This window comes from Dendrobium catenatum, unplaced genomic scaffold (assembly GCF_001605985.2).
Source record: "Dendrobium catenatum unplaced genomic scaffold, ASM160598v2 fragScaff_scaffold_1021, whole genome shotgun sequence".
Classification (NCBI taxonomy): domain Eukaryota; kingdom Viridiplantae; phylum Streptophyta; class Magnoliopsida; order Asparagales; family Orchidaceae; genus Dendrobium; species Dendrobium catenatum.
Genome location: NW_021319483.1, coordinates 2,422,061 through 2,448,841, shown reverse-complemented (window position 1 = coordinate 2,448,841; position 26,781 = coordinate 2,422,061). Strand labels below are relative to the sequence as shown.

Sequence of the window (26,781 nt, the reverse complement as noted above, 5' to 3'; positions counted from 1 at the left end):
ATTTCATCTCAAAATCAAATATTGCATCTGCAAGACCTTGAACACAATATCTAGATTGGAAGCGTAAGCTCCCAACCAATCATACATAATTAACGTCTAAAACTGGTGATAAAACCAGCAAAAACAAATGAAACAAGTCATTAAAATAGAAAATAAACTCAACATCCCCCAACAATACAGTCAAATTCACAAACACCATGTTCAAGTGTGTTGTCAACAAAGTTATATAATAGCGACAAGCCAGGGAAGTGGCAAAAAAAAGATTTAATGAAAAAAAAGCATGAACCATTAAGGCTTCATTCGGGACATCGTTCTTATTGCTTTCTAAAATGGCTTTCTAGTACAATTTTTTTTTAAAACTAGAAATTTTTGTATTAAGAAGCTGTTTTAGAAAGCATTAAAAAAACGGTCTCAAAAGAAGCCTAAGCATCAATCAGACGCAGGCCTCTAACTGTAGTACATCAGCTGCTGAGAGGATGTGTGGCTTGGATAGCCATCATAGACCGTCTGAGACCCGCCAGGGATGAGGCCTGTTGATGATTGGGCGGAAGAAAGGCTATGCTGCGCAGCCAAGGGCAGTGCAGCTGCCTGGCTTATGGCCAACTGACGCTGATATGCCAAAAGATCTGCATCTGAATATCCATGTGCCCCTAAAAGCTGGAAAGGAGGTCCTGGAGGAGGCAGTGGGGTTGAAGTCGTACCAGGTGGGGTAGGCTTGTTGCCCCAAGAACACTGGCAAGAGAAAAAAAAAAAGACTATAAATTAAAGCTCCATGTCATCATTGCAAGACTGAGCATAATTTTTTTTTTTTTGTGACGAGGAACCGTCCACTGCCATGATAGGATTTGCTGAGGGCGCTTGGCGGTCCATAAATACTGGCCGACCAACCGGGCCACCCATGACATTGTACTAGCAGCCGGCGCTTTCGGGCCCCTACTGAAGGGACGACTGCTGCTCGAGGGAATCAAACTCGGGATGGGGGATTCCCAACCGAGCACGCCCACCAACCGAGCTAAGCATCGGTGGGTACTGAGCATAAGAGTTGTGAAAGCACTTGTTTTCTGCATTCCACTGTGAGTTTCAAGAAAAAGGTATACTGGAAGAACATGAAAAGTGAGGCTAAGAGCCCAATTCGCATAGATCAGGCAATTGGTATTCCATAATCCATGATCTCTACTTTATATTTTCTGAGGTTTAACAATCCACATCTTTTTTTTTTCTTTTCAATCTAACATCCCACGCTTGCCCACTCCAACGTTATGTTCATGAATCTTACTTTTCAATGCAGTTTAAGTAATATTTTATATAGTTATATTTGATTATTTATTTATTTATTGAATTTAAAAATAAGCTGACATACAGCAGCCAGAGTTCAAATAATTTCAAAAGATTGTCAGGTGACTGGAATTTGATGAGTTTAGAAGATGGTAGTTACCTTTATGGATTTCCCACAAACGATCTTTCCATTTGCCATCACAATAGCTGCAGCAGCTTCGTTGTGGGTATGATACCTCACAAACCCAAATCCTTTATCTCTCTGAATGCGCACTTCCTCAATAACACCAGCACCAAGATTGTGGAATTGGCGATGAAGTTCAGCTTGTGTCACCTGAAACAACCATCAGCATATAAAATCAGTAAACCAGTAGCTAAAGACAAATCTACTTCGAGATTCTAGAAAGCAAACCTCATAAGCCAGGTTCCCAATATATACAGTAGTGTAGGCAGGATTGTTCTCTGGAGCATCATCATTTGAATTCTCCTGAGCTCCCTCTTCGCCAAGGATACAAAGCATCAGAAGCAAACGTATAATTAACCTATTTCTAATATGTAATCAGCCTCATTTTCAATATGTATGTTGCCACCTACCATTGCTAGAGATACCATTTGTTAAATGCAACGCATTTTGATCATCACTACCCTGCTTTTCCTCAACAGAATTCTTGGTTGCCCAGTTACATCTTATTTGCCGATTACCAAGCCATTTACCTGTTGTAAAAATAATATGAAAATGGCTGACAAGTACAGCTTTCAATTTTGAAAAAAATATCTAGCTAAATTAACTTACCTGACATTTCATTAATTGCATTCTGAGCTTCCTGAAATAATTGAAGGAAAAAAATCAAATTAATAATGATGAAATATATTTGCTCCAAAGAGGACAAAAAAGGATAAAATAAAAGAGAAGAACGTCAGCCATAGGATGGAAGGGTTCTTGGCATTTGTGGATAGTTGTATGGTTTTGTGAGTTAGCAAGAGATCATACACCGAAATATATCAAGGAGTGCAGTTCCAAAGAGGAGCAAATCAGAAATTTGGAGTCGATAATTTTTTGTGAGAGAGAGTGTGTGTTGAAGTTATACTTCAAAACTCACCATGCAAATATAACCTGAAACTCGCACATATTTACAACAACAATCCTCCTAAAACTGACATAGTTAGAGGCAGGAATGACATTTCAAGTAACAAAAATTATTTAGAAGGCCATTTTCTCTTAATTCTTTAGAAAGGGCAATTTAGTAAAATTAGGTGGCCTGGGATTTACAGGTGGTTGCGTATATATATGTTAAGGAGATTTTTTTGTTGTGTAATTTTGAGGTTATCCTGAAAATTTTAGGTGAATTGCATAGTGGGTCTAAGATCCTGCCAAGATTTGTTTGCCAAGTTCCTTAAACCTTCTCTTGTGTAATTCCAAGGGAGTAGCAGACCCATCGGCTTAAGCAGTACTCCGTAGCAGTTTCTGGGTAAGAAAATCTGCAGGCGACCTACTAAGCTAGCAGCAATCATGCTAGCAACATTACCATGAGTCTAGCTTCTTCCCAAGTCACCCCAGAACAGGGTCAAAAACCACCAAATTGGAAACACTGTTAGCTGTGAATTTGGAAAATTGTTGCGTTACAGACATACAGTTCATTATACTTACCTCAGGAGTTAGACGTACTGACGTAGGTATCTCTTTTAATTCTCGTTATGTTATTGGGATGGTGTCACATAAAACGGCGGTCTTCCGATGACCCGGTTAGGAAAATAGAGGTATTAGATTTGTTGACTAATGTTAAGAAAGGTAGAGGTAGACCTAAAAGACTTGGTTAGAGAATATTAGAAATTATATATTTTTTATCAGATTTAAACGAGAATTTGACTTTTAATAGGACACAATAAAGAAAAAGGATTGATGTAGCCGATCCCACGTAGTGAGACAAAGGCTTGATGTTGTTGTTGCTGTTGTTGTTGTATGTTATTGGGATGGTGGTCATCTTGTACTGTTGGATTTTAATTTCTTATAGTATTTGTCAATTTATTGGCATCAAACTTTGAAATCAAAGCACAAGATTTAGGATGCAGCTAAAAAAATAGCATCATCAAAACTAAGAGATAGTCATGGAAGAATTACATTGTGAAATTCAACAATTATAAGGTAGATTAACAACATATGAAAGGCGTGACCAAAAGTCACTTTCATTTCATTCAGATGAGGATTATTTTGGTCGCGAGACAAAATACTCTTTCCACTAAGCACTTCAAGAATCATCCAAGGAAAATGAACTTTATTGTTGAATATTGTGAGACCCACAAGTCAACGAACCTTGATAGAGACATTTAAACATACGGATTAAGAGTTCTAACAATTTGGACGATCCTCTTATAGCTCTTAGAATACATAATGTGTGCCTCCTTTCTACTATTGCAGCATGCCCCTCTTGGGGATTTTTCCCTTTTTTTTAAATAGCATTAATTAAACTCTATTTTAAGCTTTTTGGAGAAATATGCAAATACTTCACACTTTGTATAGAATCAACCAATAAAATTTAAAGTAGTTGTTACTACTTTTCTTTTCTTTGTTTCTACATAGTATCAAAGTGAGAGGTTGGGATTTCCCTGTGCCAACCTATTCCTTTTTTCTCTTGCTTCTTCTCGAGATTCTTCATTCTCTTCATCATGAATGATTCCTTTGGCTTCTCTTCCAAGAAGTTGACCATCATGAAAGGTAAAAATTAGACAAAATAAAAAGTCCATAGGCTACAACTCTCATATTGCCTTGAATAGGAGAAATTAATTAAAATGGTCTCAAACTGCAAAGACCTTTCTATAAAGAAAGGAAAATATCCATCATCATGGTATCAAAGCGAGGTTCTTTTGCTTCGCTTCCAAGAAGTCGACCATCATGAATGGTGAAAATTCAATTAAAGAAGAATTTCATAGGTTACAAGCCTATATCACTTAAATGAGAGAAATTATTTGAAATGTTCCCAAATTGTGAAGATTTTTCTAAACGGAAAGGAAAATATCCATCATCATGATATTAAAGCAAGGTTCTTTGGCTTCTCTTCCAAGAAATCGACCATCATGAATGGTGAAAATCAGACTAAATAAGAACTCCATAGACTATAAGGCTCGTATCATATAAAGACTCAAAATTTGTACTTCGGAATGAAGTGAATTCCATGATCATGGCATTGTTGTGGAATACCATGATGCTTAAAATCAATGGAACATACATTTATATTCCTTTCTACTATAAAATAAGTTTGGAACACCATCAAATAAACAATTAAAAGTAAATAATATTGCCCTCATCTACGAGATAAAAAATAAAATTTCAAAAATCAAGAAAGGTAGCATTTCTGTTATTAAGTTCTATAATGCAATGAAGAATTATTGGCTTGAATTGAATTACCGTCAAAATCTCAAGATAACATGCTCCGGTGATGTTTTAATTCACAAGCAAGTTGTAAAAAGAGAAAGAACGTATAAGTTCTTTGCAGAACTCAATGACTTCGACAAAATTTGTATTCAAATATTAAGCAGAGCAAATCTATACCACTAAATGAGATTTTTGTTCTCTCATATATTTTCGAAGGAAAAAAAGGACAATGTTCAAAACTCTAATCTCTGAAACATTTGGCACGATAACAACTAAACCTCAAGGTAAAAGACTAACTGCTACAAACTCTTTCCCTAAAAAAGGGCAAAAATCTTTTTCCAAGAGCAATTTATAGTTCAACTACAACAAGAAGAGAGGACATCAAAGAAAATGCTAGAAATTTCATGAAAAGCTCCTAGGCTATAATGAAAATAAAAATCACTAAAAAGGTAGGCCTATCATATGAAATTAGAAGGGCTCAATCTCAGAAAAAATTGGCAAACTCAAGAACTCCTTAATTTATAGTGTAACTACGACAAGAAGAAAGGACATCAAAGAAAATGCTAGAAATCCCATGAAAAGCTCCCAGGCTATGATGAAAATGAAAATCACTAAAAGGTTAGACTTGTCATATGAAATTAGAAGGCTCAATCTCAAAAAAAATTGATAAACTCAAGAACTACCTTAATTCTTAGAAAACACTATCAGGAGCTCAAAATGGTATGACTACAAAATCTTGTGTTTTCAATGCCATAAATAATTTCATCACAATTGTTTCATAGATTTAGAAGCTACTAACCACATGACCAGCCTTACCAATCTTTTTTTAGACATACAAACCCCACCCCTACAATAGAAAAATAAGAGTGATCGATAGCTCTCAAACAAATGTTGCGGGTTTAAAAAAAAAAATTTAGTTTTCTTCACATTTAACCTTAGCAATATATTTTATGCTCCTCATCTTGTAACAAATTTTCTATTAACTATAAATCACTAAAAATCACAACAAGTTTTTTTTTTTTTTTTGCTAATCACCATGAAGAAAATGATAAGGCAAGCTACACATAATGATGGCTAAATCTTCTTGAAGACGAAAATCATTTGGCATATTCCTTCATTTCCACCCTCAATACGAAAGCCATTTGATAAAATCATTATAATCTAGGGCATTCCACTTTTAAAACCCTACAATAAATGCTTCATTCTCTTTTTTAAATATAAACATGAAAAAATTCCATTGCGAGATTTGTGAAATTATCAATCATACAATCAACATTGTGTTGTTTTTGCTTAAAGTGATTATAAACATTGTATTCATTTCTAATTTTCACTCTTGACATATAAGGACCTTAAAAAATTCCCAGTATTTCTAAAGCTAAACTATATGTTACTTTTATTGATAATTGCACTTGAATAATATGGATATATCCTATCAAACAAAAATTAGATGCCAATATTATTCTCCCCATTTTTAGTGCCATGATACAAAAATAATTTGATACTAACATCAAGGTATTTCAAATTGATAATGCTCGAGTTTACTTTAATCATGTGTTAAAGTCTTTATTCTATAAAGAAGACATCATCCACTAATTCTCATATCCTGATACTCCCTAAAAAATGGAGTGATAGGAAGAAAAAATTATCTTAGCAAGTCACTGAGGCTCTTCTCTTCCAAAATTAAGTGTCAAAAAGATATTGGGGAGAAGCAGTCCTATGTGCCACACATAATTAATAGAATACTCTCCAAAATGATTAGCTTCAAAAGTCTTATAAATTATCAGGTTGACTTCCCCACAAAAAAACTCTCTAAAAAATTCCTCTAAAAATCTTTTAGTGCATTGGTTATGTCCACATGCATAAATAACATGGGTAAATTTAATCTTAGAGCTCTCAAACGTATCTTTATAAAGTAATCCTCTACTCAAAAAGGATGTGTTATCATCCCACTATCAAAAAATTCCTTCAAAAGATGTCACTTTTGATGAGAAGCAATTTTTTTAATTAACTCATATTTAAGAGGGAACTCTTAACAAGAATATAAGTTCAATGAAAACTCTATCTTTTATCTTGACAATCCTGTAACACAAACTCTAAAAAAATCATTCACTATACCCCTATAGATGCATATGATTATGAAAACCCATATGATTAATGATGTGAGAAATTATGAGAATGTTCTCTAGTCATATGGTTAACAAACTAAATCTACCTACCCTATAACACCCTACGCCCCGCAAATTTTCATTGCTTCATAAAAGAAATGAGATAAAAGAAACAATCAAATACGGTATCTAGTGCAATTTTTCATAGGTAAGAAATTACATGAGAAGGTTCAGTGTGATGCCATCCCTATGAATGCATATTATTACTTGGCAATATGATACGCATATTATCCATACAGGACATACGCATAACTTAGAACACAAAAGAAATAAGGTAGCACTAAAGCCTTTGAAAAAAGATATTAAGGAGGATGCTAGAAATGATTTGATAGTCTCTAAATCGATGTTCTTAAGATCTATGCAAGACTTCCTATCAACATATGCCCTCGCAGATCTGAAAGAAAATCAAGAACAACTGCAAAAAGAGAACCAACCCGTATTTCAACAATGCAAAGATATGTTGACAATCAATGGTAGGCTCATTTCTATCAACAAAATTTACTTAGAAGACCCTTTCTTCTTACTTACATAGGAGGAGTAGTTTAGTAATTGAGTGAATTAGAAGTTAACCTATGCTTGCCTATATATACCCTCTTGTTATGTTAAGAAAGGAAGTTTTTTTGGAGTTTAATATAGGGTTATCACAAGAACTTTAGGGCAGATTCCCTAATTTATGAAAGTAGAGTGGAGAAGACCCAATACCTTGCAAGTTCCCTAACCTTCTCTTGTGTAATTCCAAAGTTGTTCATCAGTCCTAGCGGCGGCTGGACTATTTGGTGGTAGTTTCTGGGTGACAAAATCTGCAGGGGACTTTCTAAGGTAAGAAGCAGTGAAGCTAATCACGGCAATAGGAGTCTAGCTGTCTTCCCTCCAATTTATTTTCAGTCAAATCACACCAGAACAGGGTTAAGAATTGCCAAATTGGAAATAGGACAGGGTTTAGGGAAAGGGAATTCCTACAATTTGGATATTCCTGAATGTAGTAGCTGAGTGTTTCTTGGATCAACATCTCACATCAGGTTCTTTGTTTTTATAGCTTGGCTAATTTCACCATGTGGTTCCCATTTAAGCACTTGACCGCAGTTTTTGTCAGGGATTTTGTCTGCAACAGGTTGCTTGCTGAAATCTTCCGCCATTTCCAAGTAAGAATCCCACCATCAATTCTCTGTTTCAGCAATATCATCTACTTTGTCCATCTCCACTTTCAGAAATGTTGGGAATAATCTCCAGTTCTTGATTCAAGAATAATCCCAAGTTCTCCATTATCTAACCTTATAAATTAAATTTCTATTAATCTGCAGCAGAATCTACCTTTTGTATAGAGTTCCTGTTGCAGGTGGGTGGCAATCAACCAATACAGTGTTCCAGCAATCAGCTAATACACTGGAGGAATTGCAGCTTGATAGTTGAAGACAGTGCCGGAAACATTCAAGACCAGTCCCTAGAATAGAGTTTGGAAATCATTGTTAGCTGTGAATTTCAATAATTGTTGTGTTACAGATCATTATACTTCCCTCGGTTTTGGAGTTAGACATCACTTATTTCATTCTGTTCTTGGGACAGTGCTTATATTGTACCAATGGATTTAATTCCTTGAAGCTTCTGTCAGTTCACCGGTTTCAAACACATTCGTTGGCTCATTATCAAGGAATGCTTTCTAAACATTAAATCAATGGAAATCTAACATGAACCTCACCATCAATAACCAAACATTTCCTTTACTAGTATGGTACATGCCCCAACATTAGCTTGGAGAACTTCTAGAGGCTTAAGGCTAGTGCTTTAATACCATGAAACAACCTATACAATATGATGGGAATCACACGGCTAGTAAACTAAATAACCTTTGGACAGGCAATTTAATTATAATATTTACTGCATCACCTGGACTAGCCTTTTCAGTTGTTACATGATTTTACACAGAAAAATTACATGATCTTTCAGTTACAACATTCCCAATGAAATGGTTAATTTTGAAAGCAAATAAGCAACAAAACACTAATATTCAAACACGAAAGATCAAACATTCAACTTGCTAATTGCAGTTTTCATCAAATAAGCATAAATTACCTGCTTGTTGCGAAAAGAAACAAAGCCGTATCCTCTAGAACGCCCAGTTTTGTTATCCCACATGACACGTGCATCCCTGTTAGTCACACAACAAAATATAAGATATTTAAGGTTGCATTTAAATGGCAATTCAATAGGCTAAATTTTGGATTGTGTAAACCTATTAGCATAGAAAGATCTACGGTACTTACGAACAACTGGGATAAACTTGAAAATGATTGAAAAGCATTGAATCAGTGACCTCTGAGCCAAGATCACCAACAAAAACATGGAAGTGCCCTGTCAAACACAGCAAAAATGATAAGGAAAACAAGCAAGCAACCACAGCCATGGAAGAATCAAGTTATAAGCTCAATAATGGAAGACCACTCACCAGATGTATCTTCTCGTTGACCACTTGCATAAGCCCAATTCACCTTAATTGGCAAACCATATCTGCAATAGACAAATTGAAGTTGCTCAATAAAACAGTGAAAAGAAAAAACGAAGCAGCAAAACTAGAGAAAGTCCAGGTTACTGACAGAAGACGTCCATTCAAGGTCATAATTGCAAGGGATGCAGACCTCCGGTCATGATAATCAACGAAACCATAAGAAGACTGCCAGTAGAGCAATTGCAACGCTTTAGATAAGCCTTTTTATTAGAAATATAAACTCTAAATTCACAAAGTTGATTCATGAAGATAAGAAGAAATAGAGCCAACACTGTACGCATCTGAAAGCCAACCTTAAATATTATTAATGAAAAACAAGCCATCCATTAGAATGAGTTTCTGACATCATTTTGGGTTAACAAATTATCATTTAATATTGTTGGCAAATAAGGTGGCGGCCATTACTAGTTGATAATACAAAATGCATTTTATCCAGCATCCTTCTTTTAACCAGGAATATAGTAGTAATGGTGCAAAGAATTCAAGACAAGAATTTAAGATCATAATGAAAAAGAAGGTAGATTCCAGAGATGCTCAAAAAAGTGGAGAATAAAGATAAGCCACTAAAACTTAAATTCCATATGAATCCCAAAAATCATGTCAAGTATATTCCCTTTTTTTAGCATACTCGCATGTGAACTTCTTTGACTTGTAAATATTTTTCCAGTTAGTAGGATTATATCCACAATCAACATTATGTTTATATCTTTTTTATATTACTCTTAAAAATGCATGCTAAAATATTAAAAATGTTGCACTTTGGCATATGATATTAACATATGACAGACTTTTAATAATTTAATAGTGCTCATGATGATGATGATGACAATACTAACAAGTGAAATTTCTTCTCATAAGCATCCTAGAATTAACATGGAAAAAAATCAACTGAGAGCATTGTAATAAATCTCAATTATTTCAAATTAATAATTGTCATTCACTATTATTGACAAATCATATGATACCTACCAGTGATAGTTTTAAACATCATGAATCTATTATATAAACAGTGAACATATCAATGAAGACAACTTCTAAACTATGAGGTTAAAATAGAAAACATCTAAGGAGAACTACACAAATAGAGAATATCATGAAAATTCAAAAATAAATTTATTATATTACAATTCTACCAACTATAATAAAAGTTAGGCAACAAAGAAGTCATTGATAGATAACTTAAGTGTAATAGAAATACGAACGTTGAGATGGATATGCTAAAAAAAAAAAAAAAACAGTGTGAAAAAAGATTATATTAGAGTAGTGAAGGAAGTAACACATAATAAAGATAAGAGTAAAAGATATACATAAGTAGTTTGGTCATTTACAATATGTGGAATAAGTAACAATAAGAAAATTATATAGAATTAATGATATGCTTATGATGAGGGAAGTAACACATTAAAGATTGTTAAATTCAGAGAATTGGAGAGGGAAAAGACTTAATTTTATTGCACAAACTTGTCGCTATTTATAGATCTATACAAGATACATTAATAAAGAAACAAATAATTACAGAATAATGCATAATTGCTCTAATATAATCCTTCCTAAATCAGCCATCTAAATATGAAAGGAGATCAGCATGATCCAGGTGAGCCTCCCACTGATTCCTATCTTATAGCCGTGGGACCAAAATGCCAAGGGACGGCTAGGATTTAATAGGTGAGCCTCTCACAAATTCCCATCCTAGCCGTGGGATCAAAATGCCAAGGGACGACTGGGATTTAACACTCCTCCTTAAGCTGGGAAATCCAGATCCGTCATTCTCAGCTTAGTAATCAGTCCTAGAAAGGTAGAATTATTGAATCCCTTGGTAAGAATATTTGCAAGATGGTCTTTTGAAGAGACATAGTCGATACATATAAGACCACTGTCTAATTTCTTCCTTTTATTAAATGTTTGTCCACTTCTATGTGTTTGGTCTTGTTATGTTAAACCAGATTGTGAGCTATACTGATTATTGATTTATGTCATGGTGTAGCTCCATGGGTCATTCCCACTTGATCCTTAGGTCTTCTAGAATTATGTGATCCATAGTAGATCACATATTTCTAAGGTCATAACTCTGTATTATGCTTTTGCGCTAAATCTTGTCACCACATTTTATTTCTTACTTCTCCATGTAACAAGATTTCCTCCAAGAAATGTGCAGTATCCTGTGGTAGATCGTCTATCTACTGGTGATCCTGCATAATTTGCATCAGTATATGCTTCTGAGGTTATTCCACATTCTCTTCTGAAGAGAATCCTTTTACCAAGATTTCCCTTAAGATAGTGCAGATTCTGTCTACACCTCGCATGTAAGTCTGCTTTGAATTTTGCATGAACTAGCTGACCATGCTTACAACAAATGTCATATTTGGTCTGGTGTAGGAAAAATAGATCAATTTCCCAAAAGTCTCTGGTAAGCTCCTTCAGCTACATTTAGATCTTATTTAGCTTCACCTAATTTGAGATTTAATTCCACTAGTGTTACTGTCAATTTACAAGCTAATTTATCTATTGGGGTTATTCCACAGTCTCTTCTGAAGAGAATTCATTTACCTAGGTTCCCCTTAAGATGGTGCAGTATTCTGTCTACAGCTTGCATGTGAGTCTACTTTGGATTTTGCATGAACTGGTTGATCATGCTTACAAAAAATGCTATATTTGGTCTGGTGTGAGAAAGGTAGATCAATTTTCCCACCAATCTCTGGTAAGCTCCTTAATCTACATTTAGATCTTTAACTTCACCCAATTTGAGATTCGATTCTACCAGTGTTGGTGCTGGTTTATAAGCTAGTTTACCTATTTCTTTAAGAAGATCATTAATGTATTTTTATTGTGAAATGAAGATTTCTTTGTTGGAGTAGGCCACATCAATTCCTAGAAAATATTTTAATCTACCAAGATCTTTAATTTCAAGCTCCTTTGCAAGACAGTTCTTTAGAATTATTTTCTCCTTTTCATCGTTCCCAATCAAGATGATATCATCCACATAAACTAATAAAATTGTGACTTCACCTGAGTCTGAGTGCTTGAAGAATAATGTATTGTCTCATTGGCTCTGTCAATAACCATTAAGTAGTATAACTTTTGAGAATCTTCCAAACCAAGCTCTAGGTGACTGTTTTAGCACATATATAGCCTTTTTTTAACCTACACACTTTGTTACCCCCAGATTATTCCATGAATCATAGTGGAATCTTCATAAATATTTCTTCCTCCATGTTCCCGTGTAAGAATGCATTTTTGACATCCAACTATTCCAGATGCCAGTTATGATTAGTTGCTAGTGAGAGCAGGATTCTCACAGTGTTCATCTTAGCCACAAGTACAAAAGTTTTCTGACAGTCAATCTCATATGTCTGGAGTGCACCCTTTCGCCACCAGTCTTGCTTTATACATTTCTAGTGTATCATTAGCTTTATATTTCACAAAGAACACATATTTGCAACCGACTGATTTTTTTCCCTACTGGTAGGTTAGTGATCTCCCATGTATTGTTCTTTTTCAGGACCTGTATTTCATCTTTCATGACACTTTTCTAATTTTCATCAGATAAGGCTTCAGAAATATCATTAGGAATATAAATATCATTTAGTATAACTAGAAAATTTTTGAGTGAATCTGAGAAGTTATGGAATGATACAAAGTTGGTTATGAGGTACAAGGGAGGTTTTTTTGGTGAACTTGTATTTACCTCAGTTTCAAGAGACGGTTCAGAATCTTGGATATGCTCTGGAGCATAATTTAGATTTGTACGCCTTGAATACACTTTACCAAACCTTGTATTATCCATAATAGCTTTGTCCTCAATTTTCATGGCTTTGATTTTAGGTTTAGGTGGATTGGTTTGAGGTAGAGCTAAAATGTCATGAGGGGTAAGCTCACTTTTCTCATATTCCTCAATTTCGGTCTTCCCTTGAGATGAAGTTTTGTGAAATAAGATTTTTTTTTTTTAATGTCGTCATGGTCTTATTTGAGCATGACCTACTTAAATAAGGCCATTATTTTTTTTAGCCGACCCCATGTAATAGGACAAAGGCTTGATGTTGTTGTTGTAAAAGTAATGTCGACAGATACAAAAGTTTTCTTGGTAGAAAGATGATAACACTTATAACCTTTCAGGGTGGATGAATATCTAACAAAGATACATTTGAGTGTTATTGGATCTAATTTTCCTCTATTTTGATAGAGAATGTGAACATGGTCAATGCACCCAAAGATTCTGGGTGTGAGGTTATTATGGGTTTGAAATTCAAGGTAAAAAGAGGATAGAATATCCATTGATGTTTTGAGTCCCAAGGTTATTGAAGGTAGTCAGTTTATGAGATATGTGGCGGTTAGAAGGGCTTCCCCCTAATAGGATTTAAGAACATTGTGGTGGAATAGAAGTGCACGGGTGGAAGGTACAAGATGGCCATTTTTTCTTTCTACAACTCCGTTTTATTGTGGGGTATGAATGCAGGAAGACTCATGAATGATATCTTTCTTTTGAAAGTAAGAGGATAGAGTTTGATAAAAATAGTCTTTGGCATTATTGGAATAAAATTTTCTTATTTTTATCCAGAATTGATTTTGGATCATGGTATAAAAAATGGGAAGAATAGTGCTCACATCGGATTTATTTTTATAGAGAAAGATCTAAGAGATTCCTAGTGAAGTCATCAATGAAGGATACAAACCATTAGACCCTTGAGATGTTAGTAATTTTTTATGGTCCCCAGATATCATTATGAATAAGGTAGAAAGAAGGATGACCTCTCTCAATTTTGTTTGGAAAAGAAACTCATTTATGCTTTGCTAACTTGCAAGTTTCACAATGAAAAGATTCATTTTCTAACTTGTAAAAAAATTTTGGGTACACATTTTTAAAGACATCAAAAGATGGATGACCTAATCTAAAATGATGAAGTTAAATAGTATATTTTTTATTAAATAAGGATAACATAGAATAGTGATTATTGATAATAATGAATTTGTTCAGCCCTTCCTCATAGTGCAGTCCATCTCTCTCCTTAGCAAGTCCAATCTTCTTTCCCGGTCTCTAGTGCTGAAATAAGCAAGTAGGGTTAAATAGGACTTGAAAATTATAATCACTAGTAAGTTTTTGTATAGAGGTTATGTTTGTGGATAATTGAGGTACGTAGAGCACATTTTTTAGAGTGAGGAAGGGAGATAAAGATACGTCTCCTTGGCCCATTATTGTGGTAAGAGAACAATCAGCGGTGATGATTTTCTTATAACTCAGGCAAGGAGTATAGTTGATGAAGTGGGAAATTGAGTGTGTCAAGTGATCTGTGGCTCCTGAGTCAATGATCCATACTCCTTTCAAATGATTTTTAGAGGCACTTAATCCAATGGATATAAAAAATTTACCTGAAAGTGCAAGGGAAAAAAATGCATGTGGTTTTTCAAGCGATACAAGGAGTTGTTTTAGCTTATCAATATCTTCTTTGTTGAGCTCTCTGAAATTGGACTATGTTTATAGATTGTGCTGACTTGTGTAGTGTTTAGCTTGTGATGTTCTCTTCGTCTACTTCTTTGATTCCACTCATTACTTGGGGGCTTTCCATGTAACTTCCAGCATGTCTCCTTGTGTGTCTTAATTTCTTGCAATAATTGCACCAAAAGGAGCATTTGTCTTGAGGTTTTGATAAATCCTTACCTCCTTCCTTCCATGACGCTTTTTTTGCTACCACCATTGTAGAACCTTCAGTAATCTTTGGTTCCAGCATTACACCTCGTCAAATTTCCTCAGCACGAATGAGAGAAATGGTCTCATTTAATGAAAGTGTCTCCTCTTTGTCAATGACCTAAACTCTAACTTGGTAAAACTCTGTATTTAATCCTGCAAGAAAGTCATATAGTCTATTTTTCCTCAATAAAGCTTTTTAGGATAGCTGCATCTTCTTGACACTTGGTCTCTACGCATCTGTAGTGATTAAGTTCTTGCCGCAAGCTTTGAAGGAGAGTGGCATATTCAATCATGGTCTTGCTTTCTTGCTTTGTGCTTCCCACCTTGACTTCATTTTCAAAGATTTGTATAGCATCCTGAGCTTTTGAGAAGGTTTGCTTAGTGGCATCCCATATATCTTTTGTAATTGATAGGAACATGAAAGTATCACTAATATCTAGAGTCATGGAATTTCATAACCATGACATGATCATGAAGTCTGCTTCATCCCATGCCCAAAACTTAGGATCTTTTTTCTTTTGGCCCAACCCCAAATAGGTGATTAATATTTCTTTTTCCTTTCAAATAGGTCTTCACAAATTGAGACCACTTCAAATCATTCTTCCCATTTAAGCGATAAGAAGGTTATATATTTTGGAGATCTCCCCCTTGGTGCACCATATAGTCCTCCATTTGGTCAAAGCATTGGAAGGAATTTGCTTCAGACATTGTGGTGGCAACGGGAAACAATGAAGGTTATATCAAACAGGGCAGCAATGAAGGCGGTGTTGGTTATAGATAGGATAACAACAACAAAGGAAGGTTGTCCAGACTCCGCATAGAACAACTTTTCTGGCGATGAAGGCCTGACAGCACAAAAAATTCAGAATTCTGGCAATGGCAATGAAAGCTCTGATACCATGTTAAATTTAGAGAATTGGAGAAGGAAAAAAGCTTAATTTTATTGCACAAACTTGTGCCTATTTATAGATCTCTACAATATATGTTAATAAATAAACAAATAATTACAAAATAAGGCATAATTGCTCTAATATAATCCTTTCTAAATCAGTCATCTAAATATAGAAGGAGATCAGCGTGATCCAGCTAAGCCTCCCACGGATTCCCGTCTTAATCGTGGGATCAAAATGTCAAGGAACACCTAGGATTTAATAGGTCAGCCTTCCACGTATTCTCATCCTAGCCGTGGGATCAAATTGCCAAGGGATGACTAGAATTTAACTAAGATGAGTATTAAAAGACATAGTTAAGTAGTTTGGTTACTTACAATAGGTGAAATAAAAAATAATAAGCAGATTATATGCAATTCTTGAAATGATTATGAAGAAAAAAAAAAGGAGAAACCAAATATAACATGGCTAAGTTGCACAAAAAGACTAGTGCAACAAAAATCATATAAAAGCATCATGAATAAATATAGAAAAATTCTCCAAGTAGGATAGAGTAAAAATTAGTTAAATTATAAGGGGATATGAGTAACACTTTAAAGATATGTAGCAAAAGACATAATTATGAAGTTTGGTCATTGACAATAGAACTACAAAGGGCTAAGATGAAACAATAAAGGGATGAAATTAATTTGATTGGATTGGGAAGGAAAAAAAGAAGACCAAATGTAACATGGCTGGAACTTTTATAGAAGGATTGGTACAAAATAGATCATGTAAGACTTAACATGAATACAAACAACAACAATATCAAGCCTTTATCCTAAACGTGGGGTGATGATGTGATACGTTCAAGAATTGCACATGAAATTCATTAAGAATCACAAAGTTTACCAAAAAAAGATTAAACGTTCGTAGTTTAAGATTCAAGAACTTTCCGTTAGCAACATGTTATGATAAGCGGTTACAAGCTAGTGTTTAGACACAATTAATGAAGAATCTCAAAAGTTACACAATAAAGCAAATGCGGAAAATAATAGAATCACCACGGCTAATGTCTAGAAAGTTCACAATGAGTACCTTGCTCACTCTCACTCAAATTGGGCTTAGCGGAAGAAGGCCTTTACCAAACTTAACGATGCCACGAAGACAGTGGCCACACCGATGACCTTTAGCCACGGAGGGGTTGACGGTGACGAGGACGGCGTGAATGATTGACTGTCGATGCTCCAATTGTATTTTGGATGTTGTCGGTCAACGACGCTTGCAAGGATAGGAACCACCCGTTCTAAATAATCTCCCACGGTGTCGTCGTCTTCAAATCCTACGTCAAAGACTGGTGACCGTAGGATATTCAAGCTTCCGTCGGCGTTGAAGACTAGTCCCCACTCAAACTCCGGATCCGCCATACATGCTTGATGTTGGGGAATTCTTCCAAGGAGAAGGGAATTAGGAGGCGGTGAGGAGTAGCCTTAACACTTGACGAAGGAGAGATAGGGAGAGGGGAGAGGGGAGAGCTGGCGGAATTCCCAAGGAGGAGGGGAAGTTCGGCCCAGGGAAAATAGAAAGGGAGCTTAGGTTTAGATGAGAGGAAGGGAGATTTACTAAAATATGAATTGATCTCAAATTTTAGTAAAATTTGGAGGGAAATACTTGAGAGTAATTTCAAATTTCAAATGTAATTAAGGGGGCTTAATGAGCCATTAATGGGGCTCATCAAGAGGGGTGGCCGGCGGCATGCTTGGAGAGAAGGAGGAGATTTAAATCTTAAAACTGAAATTAATTTCAGTTTTAAGTAAATCCGGAGAGAAAACCTTTGGATTCAAATTAGAATTTCAAAACGGTCATAGCATTAATCTCGCAATTCATGGGGGAGATTTCTCCTTGGGGCCGGCGGCATGCATAGAGGGAGAGGGGGGGATTCAAGGGAGATGGTTTCCAATTTAGGAGGGTGATGTGGCGATAGGTTTCATAACTCCAATCTAAATTAAATCTCCTCATGAAAACCTTCCTAAATTGGATTTCCAAATTAGGAAAGAATTTGAAATCTGAAATTTCAAATTTGAACTTTGTGTATGGAAGGGGTCGGGTGGGTGAAGGGGACGTCGCCGGCAAGGTGGCCGGCCGGAGTTTGGATGGTGGTCGGCGGCGGGTTCCTCAAAGGGACGGCGGCAATAGGTTGAAGAGGGATTTCTTGTAGTGGGGGGGGGAAGGAGATGGATGGGAACACAAACGAGAAGATAGAAAATTCTAACCACGAATTGAGGACTCTTCCAACGATTGGTGGGCCTTGCGATTTGCTCCCCTTGGAGCTCTCTCTCTCTCTCTTTCTTCAAGCTCTCATGCAAGAACACAAAGAAGAAACAAAGTAGATTTTCATTCCAATATTCATTAGCCTCAATACAACATGAGATGACCTATATATAGGTCCCAACACAAAAGAAAATACAACGACTAAATTGCCCTCGAGGCTACAATCATGACTCAGCTCATATTAAGGGTACAATAGGAAACTCCAAGAAATAAAGAAAAAAATGCATAAAGAAAATACATAAATAACTAGAAATATAAACTCTGAATCGTGGCCGTCGATCTGCGCTGTCTCCTGCGATACACATGCATGAATCTCTGATCGATGTCCGCATCAGGTGAAACTTAACATGAATGAATAGAGAAATTCCACTGATCCCAAATAGTTGGGATAATGCTTATGAAGATTTTTTATTTTTTTTTGTAAGTTTCTTAAGTTTTCTTAAGGCTGTAAATTTATTGAGAAAATAACTAAAAAATGGATTATCAAGTAAAACGCTAATAAATCTAGTATAAACTCCATAACATGAATGCTTTATTGAGGGTAAAAGGTAACAAGGACCAAATAAAAATAGATTTAGCTTCAAAATTGTCATACAACTTGAGGTTATAATTAATTCTAAACAAAAAAAAGTTTTTGAGGGTTATGCATGTTCTCTTCAGATGTGCATGTATCGAAAGAACAAAAAAGAAATAAACATAAGAGAGAATTATAATGTATCTATCACATAAACATCATAGCACCAATATATACAAGTGCTAAAAATTCAGCTTTAACCATCGAAAAATAATAAATTTCAATGGAGTTATAAAATCTTGTACTAAAGTGCCTTGAATTATTAAACAAATAAGGTCATTCAATTTGATATAGATATAACACAATGGTTTACAAGTGCCTGACAAACATACGGAGAATCAAAACTATGGAGAAGACAATCATACGAAAATTCAAAACTAAGTACAAGCATTGCATGCTACTAGGCATCTGAGAAAGTTTAGGAGTTATAATAAACGAATGTATAGATAGAATGATTGGCAAGCACCATGATTACGATTTGTTCAGGCATGCATAGTACTACTAAACAGATAATATGATTCATAGAAAACCTTTTCTTTTCGAATGAGTTTGCATCCTTCAAGTGGACCCATATTTTGGAAAACTTCTGAAAGAAGAGCTTCTGTGACTTGGGGATGGATATTGCCCACAAACCTAGTTATGATCATGCAATAAGAATATCAGAAACAAACACAAATAAATAGAAGCATGCAAGAATAAGTAGCAAATTTCTCATAATAATGATCAAAACACAACCAAGAACAAAATAAATAAATTATTTTGAACGAAAAGAATATCAAAATGTCTAAAGCGAATAGCTAAAGGTTACTTCCAGACATAAACAAAGTAAAACAGAAAATCAAACTTTCTTCGAAGAAATGCTTAATTAAATGTCCACAACTGCTTAATTGAATGTCCACAACTGACCAATATCAGTAAGAGGAAAGAAAGAAAAATAACAAAAAGGGTCTATTAGAAAATAGAACTACTTCAAAACACTCACACACTGCGGCAAGTAGATGGATCAAAACCAGGGGGGAGATTGCCACTTGGAACAGGCTCCATCTGCAAAATGTGGAAGTAAAAAAGAAATGAAAAAAAAAAAAAACCTAGAAAAAACTAAATGCACTCCTACATCCAATAAAGAAACAAGAAAAGATCCTACTAATATAAATAAAATTTCTGGTCTAATCACAAGATTCTACTCATTAAAGGGAAGGATTAATACTTGTAACAGTTTTTTAAGCAACAGAAAACAATCAAATGTACTAACAAGAAAAATATGGCAAGCATTTGTTCTGCTTCATTTGATTGATGTGAAATTTGGCTAAGGTGAAATGAAAAAGTCAACACTGAATAAAGCCCATACAAATCATAAATATTTTTCCAGCAAAACACAAACTGTTCCAACATATAAATAGCAAAATAACCCTCAAATATGCATAATGAGTTCGTGCACAAAAGGGTGCACATAAATTCACCATTGCATAGAAGCTAGAAAGAGCAAAAATAGAAATACCACCATTCAAAGGTGAAGCAACCAAATCAAAAATAGGCTTCTTTTTGTTAGAATGAAAGAAAATCATTTTGAAAATATGTAGCCTGTAAGTGATTCTAAAAGAAATACCACTAACATAAGTACCTGTTGTAGATATAAATCTTAGGAGCATAAAAGAAAACTTCACGAGAAATAATTTTTCCTGGAGCAAGATGGTGGAACTCAAATGTTGAAAGTTGTTAAAATTTCAAGATAAGTTGCTAATAAAGTCAACATGGAATTCTTAAGTTGAGTCAATCGTATGGGGGTTAAGATAGTTAATTCTAGTAGGAATATATGATTTACACTGGTATGGCAAACCTAATAATACTTGCGAGGTATGAATATATAATTCTAGTAAGAATTTTCGGGTTTATTAGTTGAAGAATCAAGGTAAAATGGGCAAAAGCTTTGCAAAAGAAAACCTCATCATGAGATCCTCATAAAGCACTCAAGAATGATAGGAGGATGAAGGGTCATAAATCAAACCCGAATATTTGGGATAAGGCTAATGCTGATGAGTAATTTAATCAAAATAGAATTAATTTATTTGTCATGAATGGTGAGACCAAAGCACCTCTACAATGTCATTTCAATCAACATGAAACTAATTAAATACAAATTCAACAAGATCAGCACCAGATATTTTATTGTGCACAAACAAAATGCTTATACGATGGGGCATATTATAAGCGACATCTAAGGGTGGACAGCAAAACAAGTTAAATTAATAGAAAGGGAGGTAAAAATACCTTATTTTGTGTTCGATTCAGCCTAAATAGATGTTTTAGTTAACGCTAAACTATTTTGTGTGCATGCCCTTCACAAAATCCTCGTAAAATAATTGGTGCGTTTGATTTGCAGAAATTTAGCAAAGATGGTGGTGAGAAATTGAATGATAATGCAGATTTCATCATTATTTTATCTTCCACCTAGCAAAGATCGAACAAAGCTGTGCAAACAGTGAAGAGAGAAAATGCCGTGATATTATCAAACAAATGCTCGAACGGATAATAATTGTGACATTGAAAAAAAACTTCCTCAATATGGAATAGAGAAGAACCATAAGAAAGAACGTAATAATAACTGGAAAGCTTCTAATGTCAAATCTTCTAATGGGACAGGGAGATCAGAACCTGTGATATGGCTGCGAGTACGCCGGAATGGTAGAGCTGCTGCTGCTGCTGCTGCATAAGAGCCTGCTGCATCAGAGCTTGCTGCTGCTGTTGCTGCTGTTGTTGCTGCTGCTTTATCCTCTGATTCATCTTCCTCCCTCCGAAGAGGCGGCAAGGGGATCACGAGAGCAAACCCCAGAAAAAGACGATTGGATCGATTCGAATCCCCTTGTGCAGGAAAAACCCTAGAAACAGCGGATCTGAGGATTTAGAGATGATTCAGAAGAGAGGCGGAGTAACCGGGAAATGTGAAGGATCGGCGAGACGAATGCATGTGTAATGAAATCTAGTCGCTGCCGTTTCCGATGGGGGGTTTGGGAAATGTTCTCTTTATAATCATCTCTCAAACGGGTCCGGTGAGAAATTAGAGAATCAGGGGCTCAGGAAAAGGGCAAATTGGAAAAGGTTCATAGAGACTAAATATGAACAAAAAATAAAAATAAATCAAATAGAACTGCCCAAAAAAAATTATGAAAACTGTTATATTCTAATCTATTAAGGAATATGTCTCCAAATATTATTTATTTCAAGTACGATTATATATTGCTAAATTGCTAAAAAAATCTATTTGATAAAGTACAAATCTCAAAGCAAATTATAATAAAATTTTTTTATTTGAATTTAAGATTAATTCAGCTTTAATCTCAAAAAAATTATAGTCGAGTTGAACATTTTGACAAGGAGAACTCATTAACACCAAAAAGGAATTCAATCCAAATTTAAATGAGCATATATCAAATACTTTAAATATAATTAAAAGCTTTATAATATTAATTGTATGAGCAAATAATATCTAAATTTTACATGCTTGTAGTAATCAAGCATTTTAACAATATGAACCCAATAAGCTCAATATTACTTAATTTCAATATCATTAATGTATTGAAACATTGAAAATTGATAAAGAGATTCATAATGGGTTGTCCAATAGGCTTTTTGGTTGTCATCTATATTTATAAAGAGTTATCACTTTCAAAAAAGTATGAATAGATTGTCACTATCTATATGAGGCTAGTATTTAAGACAAAAAGGAAGGATCATAGAAGCTAACGTCCAACTAGCATCTTAGTGCCTCTATCAGACTATCATGGACCAACCATCACTATTTAATCGTCATTGTCTAACCATCTATATTAGAATGTTGTTGTTCGACCACTACTGTAGAACTACCACAATCAAATTGCTAGTGCATGCCTACCAAATCGAATTGCCATTGTATGACCATCGTCTTCAAATCACTGCACTCTGACCACCAATGTTTGACTACAATCCCACTACCACCATCACCAACTATAGTTATCAGAACATTGTCGTCTAACAACAATCCATTGGCCACCATAACTAGATTATGGTCCTCCAACCATTATCTCCTGATAATTATAGCCTAATCAACATCTCTCGATAATGGTCATTTGACCACTATCACCCAAGTATAATCCCTTAACCACCATCTCCCACGATCAATGTCAGCCGACCACAATCCTTTGAACACTATCACTCATCTACGATCACCATCACCCGATTACGACCCACAATCACCATCACCAAAGTATAATGTAACGTTCGAACATGAATCAATTGGTCCGGGCCTTCCACACACCAACCTGCTTAGCAATAATCGAGTTTCTTTCCTTCGCGCATGAGCTGAACCTCAACACTCCTCTCTCCAATCGCATGAATCTTGTGATTTTTCTCACTCCTTTTGATTCTCCTACACATCTCTCTCTCTCTCTCTCTCTCATGCGAAATAAAAGCCTAGGACATCATTCCAACCTTCCTCTTCTATTGTTGCAACCATTGAAATCCTTTAATCTCCTCCCTCTTTGCTTCTTTCTTGCAACAATAGCTATCAATGAATGTTTCCCAATCTCCTCTCCTTCTACAATGACTGTTTATCTCTCCTTCTCTCTTTCCTCCTCTCTTTCTTCTTCTTATGTTTCTAATCACCTGCTTAAGAGTTCTTTTAGTTCTAATGTGAAGATAAATTTGATTTGTATTAGTTTTGTGTAACCTTAAATTTCTAGTATGTCGAGATTTATCTTGTTGTTTGGGGGGGGGGGCTTAGGGGGGGGGGGGGTTATTTAAGTTTGATGTTCAAATTGATCAAACTCTATATTATTTTGTATCATATAGATGTATTATTAATCTAAAATTATTTCCCAAGTTCTTTTAATTCGCTCTCCATAAGATGTCTTGTTAGAAGGTAGGGTAGATTACTTTAATTGATAATTGATTTAGTATTTATGGTGTAACTAAGTTTTATTAGGACATTCATCATCATACCTCGAAGTGTGTGCTTAGTATATTTTTTGCTTCACTTTTATAGGACCTTCGAGTTGAATATATGGTAGGCTTGGAGTTTCGTGTTTCTCGCTTAATGGTTAGCAACTTATTTATTTGGAGATAAATGTACCCTTCTTTGTTATGGGTGTAACCCATGTTATTTCTTCACGTTCTTTGATAATTACTTAGATTGCAAGTCATATCGTTATGATGCATTTTTTTTTATCATATACATATCCCTTTGTGAAGATCATTTTATGTTCATAATGAATAAAGTTGCATAGACATGTTTATTTTGATGTATGAATGTTCCGATTTCTATATACTGACTCCTACTATATACTTATTTTAATACATGCACTTCTGCTAAACGTCACGTCATCTTTGTAAATCAAGCCTATTATGAAATAACAATCGTCATATTAAAAATATAACACTATTGAAATGCATTTTTAAAAGAAAACTTGGAAATTATAAACATGTGTATAAGTTGATAGAACCTTGTTGGATATTAGCTAGCTAGGTTGATGTGCCCTTAGAGTGACAACTCTATATGAAATCACTAGAGTTTATTAGGTTGGAGTTTACCTTCTTGATGATGGATATTTGATAAACTGACTATAGCTATATACATATAAATGTATATATAGATATATAATTGTATATAAATTGAAAATAAGGAATAACTGATAAGCCATTTTGAGGCATGATGATACCTAGCCTGATTTTATTTATAAGCATTGAAATGATTTAGCTTTAGTAGCAGTTTGGCATAAAAAAAACTTATAGCACCAGCATACTATAATTTATTATAGGAGACATGATATGTGTCAGTGTTACTTTGATATAATGACTATATATTATTACTCTCACATTTTGATTGTTCATATTGCATGCCCCTTCTTTTGTTGTTTGTGCTTTGATAGATAATGGTTATTTGTTGGATTTGATTTATTAAACTCACTAATTATTGTCTCTTTATAGTAGGACTTGCCGGTGTGTTTAGCCAACCATAACCATAGGAGTTGATTTATCAACAATGAATTATATTTGGTATTTTATTTTTTTTACAGGTTATTATGCATTTGATATTGAGGGTTAGGTAGTTTCATTCATATTATTATTTTTCAAACTTTTTTTCTTATAATAGTAATATTTCTTTGGTATACTATTATTTGAATTTATATTAATAAAATGAATATTTAGTTTTCTTTCATTAATTGTCATGGTGTATTTGATTATATTATTAGTTTATATACTTTTGCTTCTTATGAGTAAAAAACATGACCTTTTAACCTTTCATTGTGCCCTATGTTGTCGGGGTGTACCACATTTTGGACTCAGGGTGTGATATATGATTCTTCAAACATCATCATCTAACTATAACCCTCTTACCATTGTCGCTCGACTACGATCTCTCGATCACTAATGCTTGATTAAGATCTCTCATGACTAGCATAGCTCTATTACTCTATTATAGTCTTCTAACCACCATCACACATTCACTATCCTCCATCCACTATCGTTTGACTACAACCCTCATAACATCATTGTCTGACTATGATCCTCCAATTATCATCATTTGATTATGATCTCCTAATACTACTCTTACTCAAATACAATCATCTGAATACCATCGGCCATCTATGGTCTCTTGAACACTATCACTCGACTATGGTCTTTTGTTTAGGGCTACAAATGAACAGAGTGTTCGACGAGCTACTCGTGGCTCAGCTCGATAAGAGATTTTTCATGTTTGTTTGATGAGCTAAATGAACGAGTTTGAACAATTTTTATAAATACTTGATAGCTAAATAAATAATTTTTAACAACTTGTAGTTTGATTCATTTATGTTCACGAACAGTATTGTTTAATGCTCATTAACAAGCTCGTTAAGAAATTCAATTAGAGCATGATTAGAGTTTTGAAACTAAGTATTATTAAATTAATTTTACTAATTTAAATATTTAATATTTTTTATTTATAAATCAGGCAAATCGAGCACTCTGTATTGTCTGCTCTCGCTCCGTTGTCCCCTCCCACTCTTCGCTCCATTAGGGGAAAAAACCATGTTCGCTTAGTCCCATGCCATGGAAGGGAATTCATATTACTTTATATAAACAAATATATCAAGAGCTTGTTTGAAAGCCGACAAACGGATTGGGTCAACTAAGCAGTATGGCAGACGGCACAGCAAGCTGGGACAGACGTGCCTGCAAGTATCTCATTTTAATAAAGATAATATATTTATTTTATTAATAGACTTAACTCATTAAATGAGCCGCTCGGTAATAGGCTTGACAAATCTAAATGAACTTAGATCGAATATGAACACAAGTTGAGCTTAAACAGAGTATTTTTAAACTATCTCAAGCTCGAACATGTATAAAAAAAAACTTGAATCTTATAGAGTCAAGCTCAAACACGATGTTGGCAAACGAGCTTGGGCTCGAACATGCTAAATCTTGGCTCAGCTCGACTCATTTGCAGCCCTACCATACACTATCATTTGATTATGATTTCTTGACCGCAGTCATCTGACTACAATCCTCTTACCATCATCGAGTAATTATAGTAATTGATCCACCATCGCTCAACTATGATCTCTTAATCATCATTTTCATGAAATAGTCTTTTGACCATCATTGCTCAACTACCATCTTCCAACTATGATCTCCTATCCACAGACGTCTTATTATTATCTTTTGACACTAATGTCTATTAACTTTGATGCACATCAATAATTATAAGATTGATCGATGCACGCTACCAACACCAACATCGATTGTATATTCAAGGGGGAGCCATGGGGACACATCCTCCTATCCCTATTGGATATTAGCTAGCTTGGTCGACAGACCCCCAAAGTGACGACTTTATAGGAAATCACTAGATTTCCATAGGTTGGTGTTTAACTTCTTGGTGATGGGTATTTGATAAACTGGTTATAGCTATATACATATAAATATATAGATATATAATTGTATATAAATTGAAAATAATCAATGATTAATAAGCCATTTTGAGGTATGATAA

General features: G+C 34.8%; 1 protein-coding gene across 1 annotated transcript; it reads right to left on the bottom strand.

The window, feature by feature from the left end:
* Window positions 1–37: 37 nt before the first annotated feature.
* LOC110106292 (oligouridylate-binding protein 1B) lies at window positions 38–21,842 on the bottom strand. The gene is made up of 12 exons (XM_020836144.2): window positions 21,423–21,842; window positions 19,753–19,814; window positions 19,301–19,403; window positions 9,402–9,478; window positions 9,254–9,315; window positions 9,072–9,159; window positions 8,881–8,956; window positions 2,069–2,099; window positions 1,870–1,989; window positions 1,688–1,773; window positions 1,436–1,609; window positions 38–732 (listed from the first exon to the last, which is right to left on the bottom strand). Exons 1-12 carry the CDS (start codon window positions 21,549–21,551, stop codon window positions 448–450), a joined length of 1,293 nt encoding a protein of 430 aa, XP_020691803.1. The 5' UTR covers window positions 21,552–21,842; the 3' UTR covers window positions 38–447.
* Between the last annotated feature and the right edge of the window lie 4,939 nt (window positions 21,843–26,781).